The 20,994-nt window shown below is 23.1% G+C and overlaps 2 protein-coding genes across 2 annotated transcripts; one reads left to right on the top strand and one right to left on the bottom strand.

Annotated features, from left to right (window-relative positions):
• Window positions 1-14,150: 14,150 nt before the first annotated feature.
• LOC129607753 (diphthamide biosynthesis protein 3) lies at window positions 14,151-15,255 on the bottom strand. The gene is made up of 3 exons (XM_055518927.1): window positions 15,004-15,255; window positions 14,878-14,952; window positions 14,151-14,602 (listed from the first exon to the last, which is right to left on the bottom strand). The coding sequence occupies exons 1-3, from the start codon at window positions 15,109-15,111 to the stop codon at window positions 14,525-14,527; spliced, it is 261 nt and encodes an 86-aa protein (XP_055374902.1). The 5' UTR covers window positions 15,112-15,255; the 3' UTR covers window positions 14,151-14,524.
• A 488-nt stretch (window positions 15,256-15,743) lies between these two features.
• LOC129607677 (GRIP and coiled-coil domain-containing protein 1) lies at window positions 15,744-18,297 on the top strand. The gene is made up of 4 exons (XM_055518829.1): window positions 15,744-15,915; window positions 15,987-16,720; window positions 16,791-17,881; window positions 17,949-18,297. The coding sequence occupies exons 1-4, from the start codon at window positions 15,834-15,836 to the stop codon at window positions 18,163-18,165; spliced, it is 2,124 nt and encodes a 707-aa protein (XP_055374804.1). The 5' UTR covers window positions 15,744-15,833; the 3' UTR covers window positions 18,166-18,297.
• The last annotated feature ends 2,697 nt before the right edge of the window (window positions 18,298-20,994 follow it).

Genomic DNA, 20,994 nt, shown 5'->3' with positions numbered 1-20,994 from the left:
TATAAAATTTACTTTGAAAACTTTCCTAACATAAATGTTAAATTTACAAATTTTTAGGAAATTTATGAGTAGTAAAGGTAATTACAATAATATTATTCAAAATTTTACTTAAAAAATATAAAAATCAAAATTTAATATCTTAGATTTAAAATGTTAAAATCAAATTATCAAAAGATTTTACATAATTTTTAAAAATTATTAAACTCAAGTTTAATAAAAATTTGAATTGATTATTTTATTACAAAATTTTTAAGTTTCAATTTAATTCTTTTAATTTGTTTTTTTCGTAATTTGTCGGTTTAATTCTTATAGATCCATTCTATTCATTATGCTCATTTATCCATCAGATTTTTAACTAAAATAGTTAATTTATTATCTTAAATAATTTTGTTTGTTTAAGGAAAATTCCCAATACATACTTACTTTTAGTTCGATTGTGTGAATAAGTATAAAAATCCTATTGAAAATCAAACTAGTACACTTCCAATGATTTTTCCTATGGCTTTAAATTTATATGCAAACACGTATAAAAAGAATGCATATCAGATTGAGATCACTGGAATAGCTACCAATAGCACATCTTCCTTCTTACATTTCTACCTCCAAATTGTTGTTTATATTATATTGTTCATCATCTTAAATATGTACATAGATTGAATTTTTATAGTGATGCGTCCTTACTGCTAGACTCTCATTAATTATGTGGAAAAGCATTACATTATTATAATTATGATTATGAAAAATTTTCAAAAAAAATCTTTAATAGCGTTTTCTTCCTAAGTTATAAAAGATATGAGTGGATTTAGGACGAATTCCTGAATATTCCTAATAAAATTTTTTAAATTGCGTTTTCAAATATTGTCAATGCCAATGTCAAAATTTCACACATTAAAAATTCCTTAATTTATTGTGAATGTTTTGACATTTTATTGTAAAGAGTGTGTGATCGAAATTAATTACACATTTTGTATAGACTAGGTGAATTAAATGAATTGAGTGAACCGGGTGAATTGAATGAATTATTGGTGAATTGAATGACGATTCAAAAAATTAATTAAAACTTTTTAATTTATTTTTAATTTTTTCTTCTTTTTACTTTTTAGAAATCATTTGAACCATCAGAATTTGAAATAATGGTAATTTTATTTGAAATTTGAATATTAAATTTATTTAATTGTACATTGAATATTTTCATTATAGGAAAATGAATATTTGGAAGCTAAGAAATTAGAAAAACAAGCATTCCTTCCATTGTTATACAGGGTAATAAATATGATTTTTAAATACGTTGATTATTTTAATAACTTATTCAACCCATTTTATTTTTGATTCAACAGATACGCCGTAGTCCACAAATACCACAAGTACCAGATGGTGTACCAACTCCACCAGTCACTCCATTTTAAAAAATATAAATATATTTAGAAAACATTTTATTTGATTCGCTAATATTTTTATTATCTTGCTTCACTCTTTATTTAAAACTATGCATATAAAAATATAAAAAAAAAATATATAAAAGTGCATAAATAAGTAATATGAATTTTAATACTTTTCCTATAAATGCATATAGAATTAAGAAGAAAAAAAAATTACTAAAATAATTTCAATGATTACTTTTGCTTTTTGTATAGGCTGCTTAAAATGTTAAATGTTCGAATTACAAATTTTAAAAATCAAAAATGTATGCGTATATTGTATAAATAATCATTTTAAATGTGTGCTTCTTGTTTTTTTCAAATTTAATACGATCCATAAATTAAAAGAAATCAACTGTATATTTTAAAACAAAAAAAAACAAACAATAAAAATATATTTGTTCTCCTTATTCATAACTTAAAATTAAATTATTAAATTTTCAGTAAGGAACTTAATTTTAGTTTTCGCAGACTTCCTTTAATGGTACTCAGAAGCCAGAATTTTAAGGAGGAGATTTAAGTATTACACATTATCTATATGCAATTTTAATAAGAAAATAAATATTTCCTTAAACAAACAGGTGACACTAAAAAATAATGAACATTTACCAAACCAGGTCGGACTTAAATTTAGTGTGCATTTTAGAATCCTATATCTCCATACCTATTTAGCTATATATACATATGTATAATCTAGTAGAGAAACTAACGGCGAAACATATTCTCCGCAATTGTTGTGCATTTACACAAGAACAATTTATTGTTATAGCATGCAGTCGCTTCTACTCGGATATATAAAACTTAATGACTACAGTTGAAAAAAATATATAGAAGCTCCAATCTCAAATCTCTTAAATTTAATATTTCCTTAAATTATTAAAAACTATTTTTACATTTTACAACGCTTCTCAAATATGTTTTAAATATTATTCATATAATTTTGAGTATTTCATTTTCCGATAAATAAAATTTCCTTGTAAATTGTTTTAATTTTTCTAAATCTCTCATTTGAATTTTAATTCTTTAAACTGAACTCTTATAAATGCAATAATTTTTTTATATAAATATACAAAATATTAAATACTAAAAATAAAATATCCTTTTTCACTAAAATGCATCGTTACAACGTTATAATGAATTTTAAATTTATACTTCTATAATATGTTCACAAATTAATATCACATATAAACGGATTTATTTACGTATTATATACGTACATATGCATGTGTGTATTGAAAAAACTTCCCATAGTAAAATTTATAGTTTTATTTAATTAAAATTTAAAATTTTCGCATATTAATATGCTTTTTAACAATATAATCGGGTATAATATGCTAGTGTAATTTACATTTTTCATAAAGTAATTTAGTTAATATAATAATTTTATCAATAAGCACCTGAGGACTATAAATTCAAAAATCAAAAAAAAATATAATAAAATTTCAGAATAATAATATGAAAGTTTCCGACACATGTTTCATGTCTAAAATGTCCTGTACATTAATACGTAAATATACGCTTTATGTATTAAAAGGTGATAATGTATATATACAAACATTAGAGAATAAATACATAATTAAAAGTGTATGCTTGATGGCATAAACATCCTTTCATTAAAATTAGATCAGATTTTCGGACGTAATCAAAGTGGTGAATATAGAAGATATTTGATACATACTACATAGGCTACAAGTATCCACAATTGTGTCCCATAATTTTTAAATGATTTTAATTGAGAATTTGATTTTGAGAAATAAATTACCTTTAAAATAAAAATATAGAAAATTTTTTGAAAATTAAAAAAAAAAAATCAATAAAAATTTTTAGAACGTCTACAATCTACATAATTAATTTTGTATTAATAATGGCTTTTCGAAAATAGATGCTGTCGGTTGTCATCTCCTACCGCAATCATTTAAATTATTAGAGCTGCCTATTGTAATTTACCTGAATAATTGAAAACTGCTAGAACAATTTTTTTATTAATTCTAGAATTTACTAATATTTCTACTACTACACTTTCATAAAATTTTGATTAACAAAACAATAGATGAACAATTTCCTGTACAAATCCTGTACAATTTTAAATTCACATCGAATCCCGTAATATATCGTAAGTATCACAAATTGAACACTACACGGTATTTTATATTTTATAAAAATAAAATATTAAAAAATATATTCTACTTTTCATTTGCATTTAATTTTGATTTGATTTGAATGTATTGAATATGTATCACATATGCTACCATAAAGAAATGCTGTAAAATTCAAATATTGTTGTCAACTTTAATTCATTATGGTAAGCATATAATAATGCACATTGTTTTATATGCATTTAAAAAAAAAATTATATACAAAGCTGCAATTTCTAACGTTACATTTTATGCAGTTTAAATATATATTTATTGTATATACTTGTATACACCGCTTATATACGAATATTTACACATCAATGAAAATGTAATAAAATTTCAAGATAATTTTATACCTGTTAGAGAGTTGTTAAAACAGATAATCATGTAAAAAAGTTTTGAATGTAATGAAAATTTTAGAGTAATTTTTGTTTTTTTTTTTTTTGCAACAAGTTAATTTATTTTAATTTGTGTGGGTGTGTTTATGTAATGCAGTTTTAATTATGGTATTAGAAAATTTAATTTTAACTTACTTTAATTTTTTTTATTTAAGGTTGAATAAATTCTAATTAAATTCGGAAGAATATAAAATTTATTTAATATAAATTTTTTTGGTAATTTAATTATTTGAATGCATGGTAAAATAAACGGAGAGCGGTATATAAGATTTATTTAAAAAATAAATTAAATTACTCTCTAGTATCATTAATTTTTACTCTTAAATGCTTTTGATTTAATATTAAAAATTAAAATAAATTTAAATTCTAATTCAAAATTTTTAGTTTTAATTATAAAAATTTTTAAGCCCTATGTATTTTTGACTACATTTTCATTTATCAAACAAATTTTTATTACTTACATTGCAAACTGTAAGGTTATTTTGACCATAAAAAATAATGCCCAATCAAAAAAAAAAAAACAAAATTCTTTAATATTTTTTTTATAAAAACGGAAAAATTTGTATAAAATTATTCAGTCATTATTAAAAATTAACATTTGTTTGTACAAACAAGGTCAATAATGAAAAAGGAACAAATTTTTTTTTCTTTTTAGGTTTTGTGCCAAACCCAATTCAATTTTGCTTAGTTTAAGCAAAGAAAAGAAAAAACATTAGGAATAAAAAAAGTTTTAAAGTAAATTTAAAAAAATATCAACTTTCTTTCAGGAAAATATAAATAAGACATATTATGGGACACTTTAAATAAAATGTGTCCAATGTTAAGATGGAAAAATCCATCATTCTATTATTACATACTAGATATTCTAATTCTAATTCTGATCTAATACTAAGTATATAGGTATGCATCATGAATATTTAATTTTTTCTTGTTATCTCAAGCTAGTTTTAAATTCTTATTAAATTTATTCTTCTGATTTAAATTAGAATTTTAAATTGAATTCATAATTATTATTTATAAGTGACTCAATTGTATCAATATTTTAATTTTAATTTGGAATTTTTTCTAAATTATTTAAACTTTTTCAATAATAATCTTTTTTTTTCATAATATTATAACTAATAACTTTAATAATTAATTTACAGAACAAAAATTTACTTAATATTATAGAAAAATTAATTTTATAATAATTTCAAAGAAAATTTTTTTTTGTTGATATTAAAAATTTATAAACTTTAATCAAGTATAATTTATTGAACCTTGATCTAAAATTATTCTTTTATAATTATATTATTAAACTGCAGACGTAATTATTATAAAAAAAAAAAATTTTTTTTCTTAAATTTTAAATTTTCTTTCTTATATTATTAAATTTAAATTGACTATAGCTAGTTACTTAAATTCTATGAATCTTATGATATTGAAAGTAATTTACTTATAAAAAACAAAAGTAAATTTCGCTTTGGAAAAAAAAAAACACAGTGTTTTAAAGTATAAAGAAAGGAAAATAAATGAAATTGTGTGGGTGGAAAAATCCATGTTTTTGACATCATGTAGCCATAATAAATTTTGTTATATTTGTAAATTGAACATAAAGAATTAAATCAATTATTTAAATGAAAATTTAATTTTAAATCAGTATAAAATTTACATTGATTTATATATTATATTTTTTGTATCTTTTGCTCTGTAAATTGTGCTATTTACCATATTCACTGATACAATTTTATTATTTTTTTTCTAAACATGATTTAAAATCTTGTTGGTTTTTGAAATAATGATGTATTATTGTAGAATTTGTTGAATTAAATTACATTATATTTATGTAGATCTTAAAACTATTATATAAAAATATTAAAAAACTATTATACACATAGAGTTTTAAATTTAAATTTCTTAATATTTATATATTCTTAATCCTACAATATATTTAAGCAATATCATTTATATTGTAACAAAAGCAGAAATATTCTTATTAAATATTAAAAATTTGGAACAAAAATTAATAATTTATTAAAAAAATGTTCTTTTTATCTATAATAAAGATTATCTTCAATATTATGTAATTGATCCTAGAAAACAGATAAATTTTTTTTTTTAAAAACTTAAATTTAGAAATAACCTTTTTCTTTTTTTATATAAAATTTTCAATATTTTTATAAAATAGTCTTTAAAGTTTCAATACTTTTACTTATTGTTTATATACATATAAATATTTACATAAATTCCTACATTTTATATAGATATATACATAAAATATGCTACATTTAATAATTTATTAAGAAGTTTGTACTTATATTTTGTATCTTAAGTCACCTGAAGGAGTTTTCTCGGTATTTTACAATATAAAATTTAATGTAAATATATAAATATATTGAATCTTTAACATATATACTAACGTGTAGGTATATCAAAATACTGGACCCAACAAAACTTATAAATTAAATATCTACAAAAAGGATAAAAGTAACAAAAATAAGTTCGGAAGGATTTATGACAAAAATCAGAAAAAAAGGCACAACTATTTAATAGGAAATTTATCAAAAAAAGGCAAAAGTTAACAAAAGAAACATAAATGGAAGAATTATCTTATATTTTAATATGAATTTATTGCAATGGGTAAAAAAATGAATTAATAGAAAGCTAAAAATAAAGACCGGCATGACGGCTTTAAAAACATTTGAGTAAAAAATTCATATTAATTTGGGTGCTTTTCTTGAATTCGTTCTTTTGTTTTTTAATTCAAAATTTATTTTAATAATAAAGAATTCATTAATAATATAATAATATATTTTACGTAAAATCTGTTCATTCAAATTTCAATTTGTTTTAAAATTTTTAAACTTATTTTACTTAAAATACCTTGTTTAATCTAATTAAATACAGAAATCTATTAAGGCTTAGAACCTCATTTAATACTGGCTTAGGATCTAGAATCTGATTGAATACAGAAATCTAGAAAGGCTTAGAATCTAGAATCTAATTGAATACAGGAATCTCGAAAGGCTTAGAATCTAATTGAATACAGGAATCTAGATTGTTTATGTTCAATTTAAAGAACTTAAGTCTAGTTTAAAGAGAAAAAAAAACTTCAATTAACTTATTTTTTAACGCAACAAACTACTTTTTTTAAAAAGAATGTAACAAGGAATTTTTTTATAAATATATAAGTACAAAAAAAGTGTTATCTTTTTGAATATAATAATAAATTTATAATATTATTACTACAATATAATTTTATTCATATTAAGAATTTGAATACTTTGAAAAAGGGTTTTTCATATTTTTATTATTTGCTACCATGTACGAAATTAATATTCTCATAATATCTGCAAATCAATTTTTGATTTGCCATATAGCAAATATAAAAAAATATATTTAATTCTTATACATAATAAAGTATATTTGATTTTATGTAGATTTGAATTATAATAGGCATGTTATAGTTCTAAATGTACATACATATAAATTTATATTGTTATTGAAAATTAAATAAAAATAGCTAGCTACCTTTTTCTTTATTTTTTTTTTTTTGTTAAAAAAATTGGCTTAATTTAATTGAATTTTATATTACTAGAATTGAAAGAAACCATTTAACAAAAATATTTCCTTTTTTAATTTCAAAGAACATTTTTTTTTTTTTCGGATGGTTAAGGAAGAGTTTTTCAATATAAATTTTTTTTTTTTTTTTACAATAAAAGAAAATATAATTAATTTTTAAATTTATTTTTTATAATATTGAATCCCTTTTCCTTATACATTTATACTTATATAAAAAAAAAATTTATATAATACAAATAATTTATTGAAAGAAGCCGCCTATAGGAAAGAAAAAAATAAATTAATTTTAAGGCTTTACAAATAATAAATAAATATAATAATAAGTAAAATATTTATATGAAATAATTATCAAGTAATATAAATATAGAGAAATAATTATTTTATTTGCTTACATGAAATAAATTAACATTATTAGAATATATATACATATATAATAAGTGTCTGAATAAAAATATATTTAATTATAGTGTTTCTCTTTCGTAATAAATAAAAAATATTGAAGTGATTTCAAGTGATGGAAGTTCTTATATCTCAGTATATTCTTGTGGCCAATTATTAGTTTCTATTTGTGCTTAACGAAAAAAATTACATTTGGTAAATTACTAGTACCGATTGGAAAATTCAAATTTCGCATAAATAATCATAAATATCAATTTTTAATATTCAAAAATGTCTTTATAATAATATTAATTTACAATTAATTTAGTATAAAAATAGAAATTCATAATTGGGTCTCTTATTTTACTTATAGAATACAATAATCCAGTTAATTTTCTACCTAATTAAATTTCTTATTGTTTTTTAACTTAATAATACAATTAATAAGAATAATTTTTATATAAATAGATACAAGTAATTTAATAATAAAATAATTCTAAAAATTAACATTACTTGAAAAAGTAATATTATGACTAATATTCTTATTTTTTCCTGTTTTCCTATATTTTTTAATTTATATATATTATTATTTTACACATTTATTTAAAAAATTTTATTGTTCAATTACAAACTGTTGTACAAACCTATATAAATATAGCCCTTACAAAATATTCCAATACTATTTGAAATTCTTTCTACATTACTACAATATTTTTATATTTTTTAAGAAATCAAATTTAATATTTCCATTCATTAATATCTTTATTCCTATATTATACATTCATATACCTATACTCAAGTATTTGAAAGGAGGAAAAGCAACAAGAAAATAAAGATTTCAATAAAATATGATTGGGTTTTTGGTTTGTTGCTCGACCTTAACCTAGAATTATGAAAATTATACAAGGGGGAAAAAAACGAGATAAAATTCGAGATGTAATAAAAAAAAAATCATCTACGTACATATGTAAGTAAATATGAAAAAAATATAAGCTTTCATTCATATATTTTTTGTTGTATTTGGTACATATTGTATATTCATCTAAATTATTTAGTGATGAATCCAGGAAAAAATCATATAAGTGATAAAAGGAAAAGAAAATGGGCATGAAAGTAAAAATTATATTTCAATTCAATGAATAATGATGTTGATTCAATATATACATTACTATGAGTATGTATGTATATATATTATTCTAATATAAAGATGATTTTTTTTTTTTTTATAATAAAATCTTTCAATTTCCTGCATTCGGTTTTTCTTCCTATTTTATTGATATTTTATTAACAAAAATTATATGTAATGTCAAGGGCGGTATTTCCTTTTTCCTTATTCTTTGTTTGAAAAATTTTTTCAAACTACTTATACATAATATAATATGTAAGCATAAGGATTTGATGACAAGATTTTCACAATAACATACGTGAATGCGTTAAGCACATAATTATGTATATATAAATTATTTACTTATATTTATTTGTGGGAGGTCTAGATAAAATCGAAATAAAATTTCTTTTTCTTTGCTTACATAAGATATTTCAGTGACAAAATTGTGAAGTAACTTAATATTTGAAATCAGAAGATAATTAGTGAAATCTTCTATGAAAAACTTAAAATTGTACAAGGTCTTTATTAAATTTTTAAAAAACCAATTTTTAAAGTTAAATAACGCAGTTTTCCATAGTAAGTTAATAGTGGCTATATCTGCAAGATATTAATTCCTATCGTGTTCTAATATTGAAATTATATTATACATAAATGCGTATTAGATAAATTTAAAACTAAATTAAAATATTGCAAATTATATGCATAGTTTACAATATTTTTACATTGTTCATCTAGAACATTCATCTAGAATATTGTTAAACAATCTAGAACATAAACGATACATAAATTCACTTAAACAAAAATTTCTTACATATTTATATTAAATTATTGAGGCTCATATACTATAAATAATGTAATTAAAATAATATTTGAGTTTAATATGAATTTATATGACTTAAATTAAAAAATTGTAATTTTAAAGGAAATTCATATAAAATTATTAAAGAAAATTTTAATAAATATTATCAAAAATACAAAAATTTAATATTAATAAAGTTTTATGTACGTTTGTTAGTTTTAAAAAAAAATTCTAATATAACATATATATATATATATATATAATCTGTATGCACTGATATTATGCATCCGTAAAACGATAAATGTTATTAAATTTCTATCTAGAAAAAATTTTTGGTTAAAAAACTATTTAAGAAATATTGTTCAGAAATTATTTTTCTTCTTTAAAATTTCAATATAAATTCAAATATAGTTTTCAATCAATATTAGTTAAAAATTAAATATTAATTTTAAATAAAGTTTTACATGTATTAATTTAGATTGAAAGTTTTTTTTTTTCAATAAATAATAAATTTGCTTATTATTATTAAAATTATTATTTTTTATACTTTATACTTAAAAATTCACTCACTTATAATTATAATAAGAAACTAAACCTAAGCATTTATATTAAAAAAAAAAATGCATTCTAAATTTAATTACAATCCATTTCTATCTACTTCAATTAAAAATTTTATTTCGACTTAATTTAATAATTTCTTCCTTAATTAAATTAATTCTAATTTTGTTTGCCAATTTTCTCTACACTATTTACATATAATAATTAAATATCTTATTCTTTAAATTAAATTAAATTAAATTATCCTTGTAACATATTTTTATCGTTTTATCCAATATTTTCAAATCATTATACATGGATATTATTATCCTTATTATTACTCCTCATTCTTTTCTGTTTTTTTTGGCTTCTCTTCCTCTGTTGTATTCTATATTATTTTAGTGTTAGATTCAAAAGCCATTCATTGAACAAATGCCTTGATATTATTAAAATTTTTTCTATTTCATATTTCTGGTTCTTTTCTTTATTTTTTGTTTCTGGTTTTGCGAACCAATAATCATTTTGATTCTGATGCGAAAATCTAAAATGAAAAAAAAACAAAGAAAGTCTATTATAATTTTGTTTTATTAAAATTGAAGAAGCAACACAGGAAAAAAATAGGTTTAAATTGAAAATAAAAATTAATAGTACGATAATTTAAATCTATTTTTACTGTTTGTGTAAATGTAAAAATGGCGAAAAATGTTAAACATTTCCGCAACATATTTGAAAAATATTATTATTATTGGTTTTCTTTTCCACAGCTTCCAAAAAGTATTGATTATCGTCTGGTGACTTAAATTTTTGTTGTACGTAACATAAAATTATATTAATAATATTTAAAATAGGTTCATTATTATCATATTTAGCACGATCAATGAAATTTACAATTTTTTAAGCTCGTATTTGTACAGCTCTTATTAAATATTATTTGTCACAAGATTAAGAAACAAAATACGTAGTAAGCTAGTTCAATAACCCCACTTGCATAAGGTATACGTTCATTGTACAGCAGTATTTACTCCTTGAATTCATAATCTTAATTTAGCTATCAATAGCAATTTATATTATTTCTCTTTTTCATAATATAGATCAGCATGCACAGGTTTGATCAGCATCAAGGATGTCTTGGAAAACCTACAATATTAAAATTAAAATTATTTTAAAATTTTCTAATTGAAAAATAAATTTGATAATATTAGTGGCTTTCTACATTAGGAAGAGAATCCAATAGGTAGAATCAAATTTAAAATTTAATTTTACTGAATACACATAACTTCCGATTTTTGAGCAAAATGCATGAATAATTCCATTTAGACAAGACAACTATGCATGTATGACAAATTTTAAATGTAAGACCAAATTCCTGAATTAACAGCTTGCATTTTTTTATAATCATAGGAGAAAATTCGAAATGGGCCCTATTAAATTGCCAAGTAATACAAAACTATCATCCCAAGTAATATAACAAACTGCTGACAAAAAAAAATCAATTTTTATTAAAAATAATAAAAAAAATAAAAACAAATTGACACAAATTATCCTTATTTTCTCGAAAATTTCTTCATTCATTTTTTTTACTCCGTTTAAAAGAATTTTTGTTTTCTATAAAATTTTTATTAAATTTTAGTATTAACGTTTTACCGAATAAAAAATCATAATAGTTTTCAGTTTCTTTTTTGTTCATTTTTAATTCTAAGATTGGTTAAGAAGTTTTTGTCACACTGCATTTTAAGTGAATTATACAAACAGTGTGTATGTGCAACAATTTTATGGTTATACACCCGATATAGTGATAACCTTTATCGAAAATATAATAATGATAGTGCACTGCTTATCATTGATTTTCCATTTTGGGTAACTCAAAGAAAAGAAAGGAAGCATAACTTTTCTATAACAGCGTTAAGAGCTCATATTCTTTTTTGAATACAAAGTTCCAAAAGGGAGCAAGATTATGAAAATTGAATAAGACAGCATGCGGCTAATTGATAATCTTAATCAGATAGTTTGGTAAAAGGTGTAATAAAAAAATCGCTAAGGATATTAAGACCGCATTTGATTTCACTTAATTTTTTCATGAATACAAGAATAAAGAATTTTAAACTTTTCCATTCAAATTATTTAAAGATGAATTAATTATATTATGGGGAATAAGAATGAATTGATTTCTTAGAAAAGAGCTCTGTAAAACTTTAAAATTAATTTAATATAAAAATTTTTGTAATTTAAAAAAGAAATGAAGGAAGAGAAAAATTTTTTTTTAATAAAATTACAAATTTTTATGTAAAATCAATTAGAAACTTACATATAACACAATTTATAGATTTCCATCAAAGAATTTTCATTTATACACTAAATGGTACCATGTACGTAGCTGTAGTACATACTCCAAAATTATACCCTCTTCGCTAGCACTGGATGGGCTTATCAAAATCAATTGATGTACCTACTTAATATTTATTTAGTCCTTAGCTACATTATGTAACCGCATGCTAGTGGTCCAATTTTGTTTTTTATAAAGAAAACTTTTTTTTCAATGTTCATTTTAACAGCTGCTCTGGGTAGAATTATGTAATACAATATATAATTGCCACACCGAATGTATGCATTATATACAATTATACGTACCTAAGTATATATGTATATCTATATTTAGCCATCTACATTATGTATACCCGCTTGGCATGTTTAAGTCTTCTGTTAAGTGATCTTATGACGCTTTTAAAACTTTAATCATTGGTGGTGGAACCATGAATATCAGTTGAAAATCAATATTGTAAGAATGGAAGTTTATTTTTCTAATGAGCTGTACTAAAAATGTAATGAATTCACAGTCAAATTATTTAGCCATAACTTAATCATTATATTTAATCGCCAAATTTAACAATTACAAATGGAAAATTATTAATTATTAAATTTTGTTAATTTGTATGTATATTTGTAGATATGTATGAGTGCATGTACATATGTACAAACGCAATGTAATTGGATGATCGATCAACTGGATTTTAAAATTGCAGACACCTAACTTATACTTAACTACATATATTTTTGATCCTTGTTTTGAGCTTTGAGTGTCATACAGATCGGCATACATTGTTGATTGGATCGATTGTTGATTGTAGATTTGTAGTGTCTCGGTGTACTTCATATGCATATTTATGTTGTAATGTATGTGATATACCTACTGCTAAGAAAAGTATTATTAAAGTATGAATTTAAGCTAAGAAAAGTAATATTATGTAAGTAAAATTTTCTTTTATTATTACATATGTATATAAAAAGTGTTTAAATCTAATTATGACAATTATACATACATACATACAATACAATACTTAAAATCACTTCGCTCTTTTTAACAAGAAATAAATTTCAAAATCAAAGTCGAATATAAAAACAAAAACTTAACCAGACCAGAATGATTTCGATTTTCGAAATTCATTTTAAGTTTCTATACATTAACGTTTTACGATAAAACAATAAAATAATTGCAAGATACAAAACCCATCAACATGTTCTTAATTGTTCAGCAACTATTATTTTTATTCACCTTTGTGCAATATTTTAAATTTGTTCGATGAAATTTTTAATATAATTGCGGTGAAAAACAAAATGCTGGTGAATATGGAAATATTCAAATGTGGAGACCAACAACTGTAACCTGTGGGCTGTAGGTATGATAAGGTCATAGTGAAGTAATAGGATTAAAAAAACAACAAGATTTTAAAGAACGATTCACATTTACGTTTAAGTTTATAATTTTATGTTGTACACTGTAGTTTTAAGTATATACATACATATGTGTGTTTAAACACTGCAAGGATTTACTAATATTAAATTTATTTAGCTGTTGAGACTTTAACAACATATATAACTGTAACATAGAATTTTTCTATAGGGCGTCTGATATTTAATAGTAAGTCTAGCCTGTCTGTTAAGATGAAAACATAACTATTAAAACAACCAAATTCATTCCTTAGTTTTATGTTTCCTTAATAGATTTAGCTTTGAAGTATTAATTAGTCATTTTTATTTACAATATATGAATAAATATGTACATCATTTAATTTTTATAAAGAGCTTTTAAAATTATATTCTTATTCGTCAGAATTTTTTACATTACATTAAAACTAAAATAACAAAAATTTAAAATTTTAACTTAGAATTTGTTTCACAATATTATTCATTAACTATTTATTTATATCCAGCACCTGCGTCTGCGTATTCTCCCTACTTATTTCTTCATCTACTTCTCTTATAAACGATTCCTGTTAAAAAATAAAGTTTATAATCAAAAATAGGTTAACTACGTTACTAAGGTTTTAAATAGACGTGTACATGCATTAATTGAGCCCTAGTTTTTATTGAATGGGTTAATTATGCAAAAACATGAATAGAATTTTATTTATATGTGTTGAAGGTGCAGCAGTCTCTTTTGGAAACTGTGTTTTAAAAAAAAACCAATAATATGAAAAAAGCAGTATTGGTAAATGTGTGATGAAATCATATTTGGTCCAGTTTAATTTTGATTTTCTTAACTAACCTTATCATAAATAACTTTTACGATTAATGAACAGCTGGGACATTCTGCAGTTTCTTCTCCATTATATAAATCTTCCTAAAAATAGTTATTGTTTAATATTGTAAAATGTGTTAAATTGGTATTTACTTTTGAAATTTGAAATCTGTCACCACACGGGCAAGGATAATAATACATTTCTTCTTCTTCGTTATATTCAAAATCTTCAATTTCAATTTCATCATGAAAAATACTCATGTTTTTCTTTGGTTTTCCTATCCACTTACAGATTATTAAAACTGCAATTTTTATTTAACATAAACAGTATTTATGTTTCTAACTATAACACGTTTTTTAAGAATTGTTTTTATTTTGTGGTTTAATAGCATGGCAGGCACTTTATTTTTATTATTACAATTTTTGATTAATCATAATCACATTTCATTTGACAATTATTGACAATTATTTGTTTTGGTCATTTTTTTTTAACATATAGAATTGCCGTTTCCTTTTATATTCAATGTTGATAATTGAATGTTCGAACTTATATAAGAAAGTTGATGTGATTATAAATGTGTATGGGTAATTGTGATATATGTTTACAGATATGTATATGCGGATATGAATTCATTAAAAAAGTATTCAAGAAATAACTGTGATAGCACAAAATTTAGAGAAATATGTCACGTGATCATTTCTCTCGATTAAATTCATATCTCATTAGCCGATTGCTTGTATTAAATGACATAATAAATAGTCTCATTAATAGTTGTATCAAAATTTAATAGGACTACTGTAACACCACAAATATTTGCCCACTATTTGAAAATACGATGGTAAGTCTAAAATTTTAAATGACAATCATCTGTTCAATTTTTTTTGTTGCTGATTTGGCCAAAATAAAAAGTTGTTTTGGAAAAAATGTTACACTAAATTTTAAATAAAATTGAACAATAAAAGTAAATTAATAATGTTTTACGATGGATAAAAGCAAAGCAGAACTTGAATCACTAGTTAAATCTCAAAAAGAACAATTATCACGATATGAAGCCAGATTAAAAGGTAAATATAACAGAAACCAATATCTAGTTTTACTCATTTTGATTTTTGTTAATAATGGTTTTGTAATATAGATGTTGTAACGGCTTATAAAGGCCTTTTAAAAGAAAAAGAAGCCTTAGAATTAAGCCTTTCTGCATTAAATAAAGCTAAAGAATCTCCTGCATTCGATAATAATGAAGCTGCCGACAACATATCTGTTTCAAGTGACACATCAACTGAAAATGCGCTAAATAAAGGTGAAAAATCAAATTTGGAAAGTCCATTGAGAAAGGTTTCGCAAGTGGATTTGCAAAGTCAAATTGCTACTTTAATGCATTCATTAGCAACATTATCTGCTGAAAAATCCCGGATGGAAGCTTCTTTTCAAGCGGATAAAAAGAAACTACGTTCAGAATTGAGTAAAAAAGATGAATTAAATTCAAGATTGGAAGAAAAAGTTAAAGAGTTAGAGAAAAAGATAATTACAGATAAAGATAACATGAAATCAAAAATAATTGTTGAAAGACATGAACGAGAAAAAGAATCCAACGATCATATGGTTATGTTGAGAGAATTACAAAAGTTATTGAGTGATGAACGACATTTAAAAGAGAATTTGGAAATGCAACTTAATAATTTGAAAGCAGAAATTTCATCAAACTTCGGTTATAATTCCGGGAATAAACTAAAAGAATTAGCTAACGAGTTAAAACAAGCCAAAGAACAATTGAAAAAATACGAAGAAAATGATATCGGACAAAAGTCATTCCAAGAAAACACCATTATTATGCAACAATTACAAAAAGAAATGCAGCATTTAAAACAGGTAAATTAAAATAAATTTGCGTAATAGCAAAGTTGAACATAAAAAATTTCAAATGTTTGCAAAATTTTAGCAACACGCCACTGCCATTAAAGCTGAACAGAAAAGGGCTTTGTTGGCAGAAGAACATTCCAAAAGATTATCAGCTTTACATGAAGATCGTGTAGCAAATTTGGAAGCAAGATTGGCAGAACTTTCTAATACTGTTGGAACATATGATCGCTTAAGACAACAGGATCAGGAAAACATTCAAAAATTGAAGGAAAAAATTTCCAAATTTGGTACAAGTTCTATAGACTCTACAGATCAAGGACCTGACCCTTCGATCTTACGAAAACGTGATGCACAATCGATTTTCGATGAAATTATGAAATTGAAAAAAGTTCTTATAATAGAAAACGCAAAATCCCAAAATCCAGTTGATTTGAACAAAATTTTTAATTCGGCAGGTAATGATCACTCACAGTGCCTTGAAGATTATCGTAAAATTCGGGAAGAATTAGAACATTTTAAAGCAGAAAATTCAACTTTGATACAGGTTTCAAATGGTCAGAAACAAAATATTAAAACTCTGCAGGAAAAAATTACAGTTCTCAACCAAAATATTGAAGAACAGGAGAATGATTTAAAATTACAGAATGAACGACTGATTCAGGCCGTCAAAACAGAAAAATCGAAATGGAAAATAAGCTTGACGACCGCGGAAAACGAATACCGTAGTAAAATAAGTGAACTAGAGCAACAACTTCAAAAGCAAAGAGTTAGATCGTTACAGCTACTGGATGAAAAAGAAAATGAAATTAAAGCTTTAAAAACTTCATTTGAATTAATTGTAAAACAAAGTTCTAGTTCAACTGATTTTGATCCATATGAAAGTTGTGGCGCAACTTCAACAACATCAACAGCTGCTGCACATGTTCAAAATATTTTGAGCTCTCAGTCTGCAGTTTCAGCTGCAACAGCAGCTAATCCAAATTTAAATTTAGAAAATTGTCACATGCTTCATTATGCAAATGAGATAGCAAGAAAAGATGTTGAAATTGCAGGTTTGCGTAAAGCAAAATATTCTGCTGAAACCGCCTTGCGGCAAGCTTTGCAAGACAAAGTCACGACACAAGAAGAACTGCATGATAAAATTTCTGCTTTAGAAATTGAAGTAGATAGGTACAGATTATATAAAAGAACATTTTGTATACCAAACTTATTAATTTTAAATGTATGTATTTTTTAGATTGGAAAGATGTAAAACTCGAGAGGGTGCTAATTTAGAATATTTGAAAAATGTTTTTATTAGTTTCTTATCAACATCCAGCCAAGATGGCAAACGTCATATGATCAATGCTATTTCGACTATTTTGCAATTTACGCCTGCCGAATCTGAAGCTATTAACTCCATACTTTTTAACAAAAGAACTCAAATTTCTAGACGCATTAGCTTAAGTAAATGACAAGGAAACACCACAATACAATTTGTCACACATATGCCAAGAGTATTATAACACTAAAAATTTTAACAAAAAATTGAAAAAAATGGAAAAAAATAAAGAAATATAATATATACATACGATTGACGACATAACTTTCTCTTTTTTTTTAATTTATTACTTTTTAAATTTCCCCGGTTAAAAATTAGTCCCTTTAATCCTTTTGCAAGTGGTAGTATAGTATTACTTTGATTATTTCGCAGTACGATTGTAAACTACGGAAAGTAAACATGCATAATAACCTAAAGCTGAGTTTACATTGAACTTAAGATAATTCAAACAAAAATGTCAAATAAAATAGTAATGATAGTTTTGAATGCTTAATGTCAAATGAATAGAAATGAATAAAGTTCATGTTGATTGAGCAATGTTATTAATAATACATTTAGGATTGTTTGTGTTATGATAAATAATATTTAGTTTATGATTTCGAATTGAACATACTGTTATGAATTTATTTGTTGAATTTGTGATAACTGGTACATTTTTGGTAGCAAATCATTATTACAAGAAAATATTTCCCATTGTGAAAATATTTGAATTAGTTATGTTTATAAAATATTTTCGAAATGGCGCTGTAGTAGTGATTTCGAAAATTCCAGTACAATGTCCTTTCTAAATTCGCATAATCAAACGTCAACTTATATTCACATGAATCGTTTCCCACCATCAGTTTAATTTCAAATTAAATAACGAATATTGTAATAAGATCAAAATAAGAATTTTACTTGAAAAATTTTGGATAAAAAAAATTTTAATTAATTTGAATGAGATATTAAATTTTGTAAAATGGCAGAATACAACACCAGAACTGAATTTGAAAAGAATTATGATAAAAGTTTCCAAGAAATTACAAGCTTTTCTTATGTGGTTGATGAAAAAATTGAACAAAAAGGGAATATCCTTCGACAATCTTTTCAAATGATTCCAGATATTAATAGTTATGGTGCGATTTATAGCAGTTATTCTTCACCACCGATATTAAAATCTCCACCACAAAATGTTTATTATCCGGATTTAAATTTGAACAAAGAAACAACAAACTCATCTGATGGTAGAAATTTATTTTACAATACAAACCCTTGCTCATATACTTATAGCGCTCAAAATATGCTAACATCTGTTAACCCGCAAGCATATCTTGCTCACGATTCAAATTACGTTCAAAACATTGATAAACCTAGTTTTAAAGGACCACATATATATAGCACAGGTACAGGATTTGATTTAGATTCTGCTCCTGAGAGTAACTCATGGCAGTCACATACGCCATCATCATTCAAATCAATTGGAAATAAATTTGGTGGTTTGGCTAAAAATGTGGCAAAAAAGTCTAATAACCGGAAATATTGTAAATATGTGGTAGGTATTTAGTTATTTGTAAATTATTCTCCAATATTTATACTTAAATTGTATATTGTTTAAGCAACAAACAAATGAAGATAATCCAATAGATATTACACCCGAAATGTTAGGAATCACAACCAGGTAAAGTATTAATATTTTAGTCGTTGAAAATATGTTTTGATAATCCAATAAGTTTACATTTTTGATTCACTAGATTCAATTCAAGTTTTTTAAATTTAATTACAATTTTCCGCCGAATGTCATTTTATGTAATGGAACTGAGCAATGCACGAATATCTCTAGAAAATATGATTAAAGGTTGTAACTCTAAAATTAACTACTATTTGCCAACTGTGATAACAAACTTGTCTAGTCATCTTAAAATGATCCATCAGTCATTGGACTATGAATTTTTTGAAGTATGGAAGTTAATTGATTTTTTGAAAGAATTACATTTTGAAAATGTTAAAGAAAGTGATGTTAGAAACCAGTTCCAAGTAAATTTAAATGAGCTAGTTGAATATGAAAAAGTTAAGATTAGGCAAAAAAATGGAGAAATTTTACTGAGTAATGGTAAGGTTTTATTTTTGTTTTTATTATTAACATTTTTAATAGATTTTTTTACAGAAAAAATCGACAAATTGGAAAAGAATTTAAACAATTTAATCGACTGTGTTCGTTTTTATTCAGTTTTTTTGAGTGTTATGCAATATAAATATCAAAAAATGGTTAATTCTACTAAAAATAACTCAAAAAATATGTTTGATGAGCAAAACAATGAAAATAATACTTCAAAATCAATCACGAATCAACGATATCCAAGAGCGAAAGAAATTAAAAGAAGTCCTGGTTTTTAAAAATGTGATTATTCAAACTAAATATTTGATTTAAAACAATCAGAAATTTTGTCAGTAATAGGAGCTGCCTGAGGTCTTTAGACATAAATTTACTTTATTTACAATAGAAATTCCAAATTGAAAGTTAAAGGATTTAAATGAATATAATCTATGTACGTAACATTTTTTGATTTGATTTTGTTTTAATATTTTTTTTATAAGAATTTTTTTTGATTATTCTACTAATATTTCTTATAAAGGAATAGAATTTATTTTGTGGCTATTTTGGAAAAATTATTTCCATAATTTTGCTTATTCAAAGTTTGATTCAAAGTTTTTGCTTATTCAAAGTTTTTTACTTATTATTTTTATATATACATACATATGTAAGTGATTATAATTTAGCACGAATTTATACAATATATAAGATAAATGTTTTTGCTTTTCTTTTATTTTACTAAATTTGTTTTGTTGAATTTTACTAAACTAAGAATGTGTTCAACATTAACAGAAAAATGTAATGCAAAATTTTTATATTAATAAAGAAACCTTTAAAATTTTAACAAAATTATTCCGTAGTTGTTGATATTGGATCCTCAAAAAATGGTTC

Source organism: Condylostylus longicornis, unplaced genomic scaffold (assembly GCF_029603195.1).
Source record: "Condylostylus longicornis isolate FDR11 unplaced genomic scaffold, ASM2960319v2 ptg000028l, whole genome shotgun sequence".
Taxonomy (NCBI): domain Eukaryota; kingdom Metazoa; phylum Arthropoda; class Insecta; order Diptera; family Dolichopodidae; genus Condylostylus; species Condylostylus longicornis.
Note: the sequence above shows the minus strand (reverse complement) of the source record. Positions and strands in the feature narration are given on the sequence as shown.

Excerpts from the sequence above, each read along its gene's own strand:
- LOC129607753 (XM_055518927.1), bottom strand. The coding sequence starts at position 15,111 with ATGAGTATTTTTCATGATGAAATTGAAATTGAAGATTTTGAATATAAC. Across the intron at positions 14,953-15,003 it reads ACAGATTTCAAATTTCAAAA|GAAGATTTATATAATGGAGA; the intron begins GTAAATACCAAT and ends AACTATTTTTAG. Across the intron at positions 14,603-14,877 it reads TAAAAGTTATTTATGATAAG|GAATCGTTTATAAGAGAAGT; the intron begins GTTAGTTAAGAA and ends ATTTTTTAACAG.
- LOC129607677 (XM_055518829.1), top strand. The coding sequence starts at position 15,834 with ATGGATAAAAGCAAAGCAGAACTTGAATCACTAGTTAAATCTCAAAAA. Across the intron at positions 15,916-15,986 it reads ATATGAAGCCAGATTAAAAG|ATGTTGTAACGGCTTATAAA; the intron begins GTAAATATAACA and ends TTTGTAATATAG. Across the intron at positions 17,882-17,948 it reads TTAGAAATTGAAGTAGATAG|ATTGGAAAGATGTAAAACTC; the intron begins GTACAGATTATA and ends TGTATTTTTTAG.